The following is an 8,079-nucleotide window of genomic DNA, read 5'->3' as shown; positions in this document are numbered from 1 at the left end:
GATAGAAATAAAAGTCTTGTTTGTTTTTCAACCCTGTTGAGTGTTTCAAACATTGACTGAAAATGTAGTATACAATCAATAAGCTGTCTCAGATTCGAATCAAATAAACGTCCTGAAAAATGTACTAAAAATGTACTAAAAATGTAAACATCAAAACACTTTTTGGCAAAGTTTTGGTCCAATTTAATTTGTTTTGAAAATGTGTTTCAGGTGGAGAGCTGCTTTTCATGTTTTCACTCCATTACGCTACTTTAATTGAAATTCTATTGCAAGAAGAATTTATTTATTATTACTTCAGAAAAATCGCTTTAATTTTTTTAGGAGTTAAATAGTTGACTATCATACTAAGTACTGAGCAAAATGTTTGATGCATAAATCATGAATAATTGCATATGACATTTGATATATTTATATTATCTACATTTTCAATCACACATTATAAATAAACGTTTTGTGTTGAGTTTCGTAATTTCTTGCCTATCTTTGGAACCTATCCTGTAACCAGGAAATCTCTAAAATTGTTAAGTTTAATCATAATGAAAGGAAATTCCATTGGTCAAATATGTATCAAAATTTGTATTCAAATTTCACACACGTAAACGTGAGATTTAAAACATCAGACGTCTGTCACTCTGTTACGTAGCTGGGCATTGTTGTCTGATTGGTCGCCGCGCCTTGTCGTCATTGGAGCAACATGGCGCAGTCCATGGTGGAGCACGTCGTCGCGGATGCGGGAGCGTTTCTGAAAAAAGCTCCTCTACAGGTGAGACTTCGGTCCCATAACACCCGTTAAAGCCACGAAGCAGTACGCCGGTGTCCAGGCGTCCACTTGTAAGCGGAGGGGGAAGCCGGTACCAGCAGCAGTAAGCGGTGGTGTGGAAAGGCCGCGGAGCAGCGTGAACGTTGTTTGTCAAGACAGGGAGTCCACCATAAAAACGCAGAATACTTTAACAGGTCGCAGTGAACAGTGACACTCCCCCAAAGGCTCATGGGACTGTGTTATGGGTCTGAAACGATCATAGGGTGTGATCGGAACACTTTGGATCGAAGTCCGGTTGATCTGAACGGGGTCACAACGTCTGAGGCTCCTAAAGAGTTCAATCTACCATTTTGTTCTTTATATGTCACTGGAATTATGTACATTCAGGATTCTGAGTCAGTGATTTTACTAAATATAAAAAAATCACACTGGAGCGGAGAGGCTTTGTTGATGTATGTAATACTGTTGCTGTATTTATGATAACTGACCTAGGCTGTTGATTTTGAGAAAAACTTCGAATCTGTCCTTTGCTTTAAGTAATTTAAATGTAATAATTAATTTTGGAATGTTTTCAATGAGTAGTGTAGAATTCACCCGAGAATGATAGTTGGTGCAAAACAACCTGAACATGTAAACAAAGTAACCTGAAAACTTTCACAGATCTTGAATTCAGCAAGTAACAACCACAAGAAACTGTGTCTGCAAAACATCAGTAAATTATCACTTTATACATTAGTAAGCAGCAACAAGATAATCACCAGTTGCGAAGTGATTGATGGAAAAGCTGTCCATTCTCTGAGATCACAGCATCACTCAAGGCAATTGTTTTTCAGGAAATGGGAAGGAACATTTACACCCTGAGGGAGGTGGTGGATGAGATCCGAGACAGAGCCACGAGGAGGAGCCTGGCCTTCCTGCCATACAAGCTGACCTTCAGAGAGCCAATGCCCGAGCATATACGCACAGGTCTGTGAATGCCCCATCATACCCCAACACACAGGTCATTAAAATGATCGGCAAATCTTATTTTACATCCAACCATGTTTGCTAATGTCGCTGAGTGCACCGCCACAGCCAAGCACATCCAAATAAGTCTGAAGACCTCATGACATGTCTCCTTATGCCCTGCCCCATCTGAACTCATCAGTACAATAAAGCAAAGGTACCTTTAAACCCAAGTACATCTGGACAGGATAGAGAATGTAATGACGGATTTTACAAGTCATGAACTCCTAGTGTTTAGTCACAAGTAAGCAAGTACAGTACTGAACACATTTGTGATCTCGTCAACAAGTACACTCTGGTCTGTTTGATGTCAGCCATTGAAGTTAGCGCTGAACATATTTTGTTGTGTCATTCAACAAACCATTTTTGATCAGCAAATCAACAGCAACACTCAAACATTTCAGAAGAGGTCAATGAATACATCACCACACTGAACATCTCCAAATGGTCAACAAATGCAACACAGCTTTGGTTAGGCTGTAGCAAATGAAGAGTTTCGTCTACAAAAAAAAAAAAAAAAACTCCCTCTAATTTTCTTTACAGAGACCTATGAATGCATAGTGGAAAATTTCACAAGTTTCCTCAACCCTTTTGTTGATTGAGTGACCCTGTTGTTTCCCTCCTGCCAGTGACAGAATTCTCCAAGAAAACCGGAGACTACCCTAGTCTGTCGGCCACAGACATCAAAGTCCTGGCGTTGACCTACCAGCTGGAAGTGGAACATGTTGGTTCACAGCATCTGAAGACAGAGCCGGAGGTCAAGGTACCAACTGACTTTGATGGCAACCCTTTGCGTGCGTGCCTTGATAGGATTTTGACATTGACGTCTGGCAGTCAGAGAATGAAACCTGAAGCTTTTTGCTTTTCGGTTGCAGATAAATGTTCACAGTACTCAGCGCCATCCAGAGACGCCAGTGAATGTGGCAGGATTCCACTTCCCCTCCAAGGTAAACAAAGGTCTATTTTCCTGTGAAACTCTTCATTTTTTAATTTTTATTTTTTTTACCAACCTGGAATGTAATTGTCATTCAGAAAAACACCGGCAGTTCAGGCCAACAGACGCCTCGTTCTGAAAGCCAGATAGAGACTGTAGTTGATGACGAAGAGTTCAACAGCTTCCGTTTTTGGAGGGAACCTCTCCCAGCAATCGAGGACGAGTTGCTGGGTTTGCTGGTGAGGCAGAGCACTAAGACTGGTTTTATATTCGTATTGTGTAATCTGTTGTGAAATCTCCAGAGAACTGTATTGTTGGGATTGTCAGATGGGATTGCCCACTCAGTAAAGATTTGTTTTCCTAATTATGAGAGATGAGATGAGAACAACTTTATTAATCCCGAAGGAAATTGTTGTGCCAGAGTTTCAAGTAAAAAACATAACAGTAATAGATAATAGTAGAAAGGAGGAAGAATAAGAAATATAATGAAATATGAATTGTCTAACTGTTAGCAGTAACTACAAAGATTGAAGATTCCCTGCGGCTGAGGGAAGACTAGTAAATTCAATTAACTTAATAGTTACTAAAGCAAGAAGAAGTAATAGAAAAATAGAAGTAGAGAATTTAGGAAAAAGAGACACTAAGGTGAAGAGAAACCCTGGCAGGCAGCCGCCCGGAAGCGCCGGAAGAGGTTAAGTTGTCTCATCACTGTTGATTTTTATGTTTGTATTTTGTCTTTTGAATCAATTTCTTGGATTCACTTGATCAAAAAAAATGTGTGGGAAATGCTATGGTTAAACTGTTGAGAAATTATTACTCCAGGAACACAAGCTTAAAATGTATAGAATGTTTCAACAACTTTGGCTTTTCCCTACAGGGTTCGCCACAGCAAATCAACCCTCTCCATCTTACCCTTTTCCCTGTATCCTCCTCACACCAACTACATTCATATCCTCTCTCACTTTGTCCATAAATCTTTTCTTTGGTCATCCTCTAGACCTCCTGCTTGGCAGCTCCAATTCCAGCATCCGTCTACCAATATATTCACAATTCCTCCTCTGTACATGACTGTATCATCTCTGGCTTTTCTGATCTTCTCTCCAAAACATCTAACGTGCTGTTCTTCTGAGATTCATTCCTGATCCTATACATCCTCATCACTCCCAAAGAGAACCTTAGCATCTTCATCTCTGCAACCTCCAGCTCTGCTTTGTGTCTTTTCTTCAATGCCTCACCGTTCCACCCCGGGTTTCCCTCATTCACACACATGTACTCTGTCTTGCTGCATGCCCCCCCGAGGCTGGCTTAGGGAGACACTGGCCTGTGCTGTCCTGAGGCTACATTTGACACGGGTGACTTGATGATGACTTCAACAATTTCCTTCGGGATAAATAAAGTTGTTCTCATCTCATTCTCATCTCATGATGTTTTAAACTCCTGCTGCTGTGGGAGGAGGCAACACAGCAGCCTTAGAAAGGATCCTGATTCTTGTTTCTTGCTGCTACTCCGTAGAATTCACTGGAGGTTCAGAAGTCAGATGACAAACCCGATCAGACGTCCTCCCCTTCTTATGTGGTTTCCAGCAATGAAGAGTTTAACAGTTTCCAGTTCTGGAGAACACCTTTGCCGATGCTAGACGGGCAGCTTATGGATCTGCTAGTGAGTTATGCTTCACTGTCATGGTGCTAGCATTTTTTTCTGCAAATTTGCTGCTATTGCAAAAATTGTTAAGGACAACTAACTTTTTAATGCTAATGTCACCATCTTACACCTCAGCACTTTATCTGTAGAGTACAAGGATATTGTTTTGTTCTTAGTTTTTGTCTTGGTAATATTCATGTGTTTGTCTGCATGCTTTCATTTGTCATAATGCTACCATAAGGTTTTCATGATAATTTGGCTGTTTAAATGCGAAGATCTTTACCTGAGATGCTGCTGTGGCCTTAAGACCTGTCTGACTCAGGCCCTCTGCTGTGATCTTTAGCTCTGCAAGGCAACAGTGATGCATTGACAGCAGACTGGCACCACAGTGATGTGATTGTTCACGGGTTGTAATTTACAGGAAGTGGGAGACACCTCCAAAGAGTGGGGGGAGCCAAAGGAGGACCAGTCGGACGATGAAAATAAAGAGAATGAGCCTGAGGAAGAGGAGGCGGAGGATGAAGAGGATGAGGACGATGACGGTGGTGGGTGGATCACACCGAGCAACATTCAGAAGGTCAAGATGGACTCATCTGATTGGACTGTGCCTGCTAATATCCAAGTGGGATGTCTGACCACAGACTTTGCCATGCAGGTCAGTTATGATGTCATCCCTGCGATTCAATGTTACCAATGTGTTGTAAATTTTTAAATGTGATAGTAAGCAAAAGTGTTCGTTTCAGAGAAACAAATCCAAATCTTCCTTAGTTTCAGCAGATTTTTTTGCAATTTTGTTGGCTTTTGACAGTTTCTTTTGGAATTTTGGAGTAACTTATTCTTTTGCTTTTTTAAATTTGTGCTTATGTTGGAGAGGTTCATTCATAACTGCTGGAGTTTTCAATTTTTTGAAAGATTTAAGGATATTTGTAGGGGTTTTTGAAGATAAAAAAGTATGTATACATTTTACAAAAGTGTGTCAGACTTTGTGATGACTTGATGTATGGTTGATTTCCTCCTGCCTTTTCCAGAACGTTCTACTCCAGATTGGACTCCAAGTCTTGTCAGTCGATGGCATGCTGATCAAACAGGCCAGGAACTACATCCTTCGCTGCCACGCTTGCTTCAAGTCAGTGTCACTTGTTATTGTGGGGGCGGCAGAACTAGAGGGAGCACTTTTATGGCTAAAGCACTTATTCTACAAGAAAAAAACAGGAAAATTTATTATTTCACTGATAGTATTAAAGGTCAGCGTAAACGTTGGGCATAAAATCTGACTCAACATCAAACTTTAAATAAGGATATCACCTTGTTTCTTTTTCTTATTGTGTTTATCAAAGTTTGAACTGATACACTGAACGAGGTCATGACATATTTACACCTTGTTTCCTTGTCAGGACGACCAGTAACATGACGAAGAAGTTCTGCCCTCACTGCGGCAACCAGACGCTCAAGAAGGTCGCAGTTACCCTCAATCTGGATGGCAGCATCGTCATGCATTTCTCTCGGAACCCACGTGTGCTCAACCCCCGCGGCCTCAGGGTACACATACACATACTGAACATATAGATATCTATACAGAAATTGGAAGATTGAGGTTAAGAAAGTTATGTAATGTAGGAAGATCTTCTTTTCCTTTTCGGCTTTTCCCCTCAGGGGTTGCCACAGCAAATCAACCTTTTCCATCGACCCCTTTTCTCTTTATCCTCCTTTATGACATCAACTAACTTCATATCCTCTCTCCGTATTCATAAATCTTCTCTTTGGTCTTCCTCTAGACCTCCTTACCTGGCAGCTCCAATTCCAGCATCCGTCTACCAATATATTCACAATTCCTACTCTGTACATGACTGAACCATCTCAGCCTGGCTTCTCTGACCTTCTCTCCAAAACATCTTACGTGCTGTTCCTCTAATAGACTCATTCCTGATCATATCATATTCTTATCCAGAATCACTGTACATCTACCTTTGTTGGCTTGGAGGATGGTGATCCTCTCAACTTTCTGGAGTGAGGAGAGCGCAGTCTTCTCTTCAGGTGCCAGATTGGACGGGGATGGTTTCTGCATTCTGCATCACTTCATGTAACTCATTCCAGAACTTGTCCTTCTCTAACTCACATCCCATCTGTGAGGCATAGCCACTAAGAACATTCAATTTCACACCTTCAGTTTCCAATGTCAGACTCATAAGTCTATCTGGCATCCTTTTCACCTCCAGAACATTCCTCGCAAACTCCTTCAAGATAACCCCTACTCCATTTCTCTACTTTCAGTTCCACGATAGTCCAACTTAAAACCTGCTCCCAATCTTCTAGCCTTACTACCTTTCCACCTGGTTTCCTGGATACACAGTATATACACCTTCCTTCTCTGGATCATGTCAAACAACTCTTATGTTTTCCTGTCATTGTCCTAGTATTCAAAGTCCCTCCTGTCAGTCCCAGATTGTTAGCTTTCCTCTTCTCTTTCTGCTTCTGAACACGCTTTCCTCTTCACCTTCGACTCACAGTAGCCCAATTTCCACAGGTACCCCTGTTAGGTTATTGGCACCAATGCTGGTTGTTGTTAGCCCGGGCCTCGACCGATCTGGTATGAGATTCTTGGGTTTGATTTGCATATTTGGTTTTGGCACAAGTCTTATGGCGGATAACCTTAGTGACGCAACCCTTTGCATTTATCCGGGCTTGGGCCCGGCTCAGGTAGACACTGGCCTGTGCCCCTCCGAGGCTGCATTCAAGTAATGTAGGAAGATGACACGTATGAATATCATGTGGAAACTTTCTTTTGTTTGACAACACAACTCAGTGCTGACAGAACCGGCAGCTGTAAGGCATTACTTTCATCAGACTTTTGCAGAAGGAACATGTCACAATTATCAGTTGTATGTGTTTCGGTTACAGCACCCCTTGCCGCTGCCACATGGCGGGAAACACAGCAACAACCCTTGCCTGGTGGAGGATCAGCGGTTCCCGCAGCAGCGTCTGTCTCGGAAGGCCCGCCAGCAGACGGATGTGTTCAATCCGGATTATGTTGCAGGAGCCTCCCCCTTCAGTTCCCATGACATCTACAGCCGCTCCGCCTCTCTCCACCTCCGTGATGCCCAGTATGGCGGAGGCCGTCGCCGTGCCAACCCCAATGCTGCCCGCGGAAAGTTCATCAAAAAGAAGTGAGGATGAGCGGCATGAATCTGGACTGAAAACATAGGCCGACATGTTTTACACCTTTGAAACCTGAGAAAAGAGACATCTTGAACAGCAACTTCATTAAAACTCAATTTTGACATTTGACTCTGTTCAAAAGATCTATCATTTGTTACAGGCTCTTTCAGTTTTTTGTCTTTATTTTTTTATCATTAGTTTATTTATTTTGTCGTAAGTTTCCACAAATTTTCTGATCATCTTTTTTTTTTTGCTATTTATCTTGTAATTCCCAATTTCAGTCATTCCTTATTTTTTTTTAGTGATATTGAAACTTGAGTTAATTTTCCCGTTTCTTACCAATTTCATTTGTTTTTCCAAGAATAGCCAAACATGGAAACTGAAGAATTACAAAATCCCACATCATTTAAAGATCTTTTTTTTAATTCAAATAAAATTTCAGGGAATTTAATAACTTTCAGATCTTTTTTTCAACTGTTTTGGAAAATTCATCTTTTCAAATTCTCATTCCATTTGGATTTGCAAATTTAATCAAGGGCATTTTTGCAAAACAAGGGAATTTTGGTTGAAAAAGCAAACAGAT

General features: G+C 41.3%; 1 protein-coding gene across 2 annotated transcripts; it reads left to right on the top strand.

The window, feature by feature from the left end:
- The first annotated feature begins 685 nt into the window (after positions 1-685).
- nob1 (NIN1 (RPN12) binding protein 1 homolog) lies at positions 686-7,621 on the top strand. Of its 2 annotated transcripts, XM_086143759.1 has the most exons (10): positions 686-763; positions 1,594-1,726; positions 2,395-2,528; positions 2,641-2,712; positions 2,798-2,938; positions 4,212-4,358; positions 4,762-4,995; positions 5,369-5,466; positions 5,735-5,879; positions 7,239-7,621. In XM_086143759.1, exons 1-10 carry the CDS (start codon positions 695-697, stop codon positions 7,506-7,508), a joined length of 1,443 nt encoding a protein of 480 aa, XP_085999885.1. In that variant the 5' UTR covers positions 686-694; the 3' UTR covers positions 7,509-7,621. The 2 variants fall into 2 exon arrangements, with proteins under 2 accessions (XP_085999885.1, XP_085999886.1); XM_086143760.1 differs by lacking the exon at positions 2,798-2,938.
- Positions 7,622-8,079: the final 458 nt, after the last annotated feature.

The sequence above is a fragment of the Fistularia commersonii genome, chromosome 3 (genome assembly GCF_037954325.1).
Source record: "Fistularia commersonii isolate RoL2024-O1a breed Wild chromosome 3, RoL_Fcom_v1.0, whole genome shotgun sequence".
Classification (NCBI taxonomy): domain Eukaryota; kingdom Metazoa; phylum Chordata; class Actinopteri; order Syngnathiformes; family Fistulariidae; genus Fistularia; species Fistularia commersonii.
Note: the sequence above shows the minus strand (reverse complement) of the source record. Positions and strands in the feature narration are given on the sequence as shown.

What these genes read in the sequence shown, in the direction of transcription:
- nob1 (XM_086143759.1), top strand. Translation starts at nt 695, where the DNA reads ATGGCGCAGTCCATGGTGGAGCACGTCGTCGCGGATGCGGGAGCGTTT. An exon ending in ACGAGTTGCTGGGTTTGCTG is followed by an intron (nt 2,939 to 4,211) that starts GTGAGGCAGAGC and finishes GCTACTCCGTAG; the next exon opens with AATTCACTGGAGGTTCAGAA. An exon ending in GGCAGCTTATGGATCTGCTA is followed by an intron (nt 4,359 to 4,761) that starts GTGAGTTATGCT and finishes TGTAATTTACAG; the next exon opens with GAAGTGGGAGACACCTCCAA.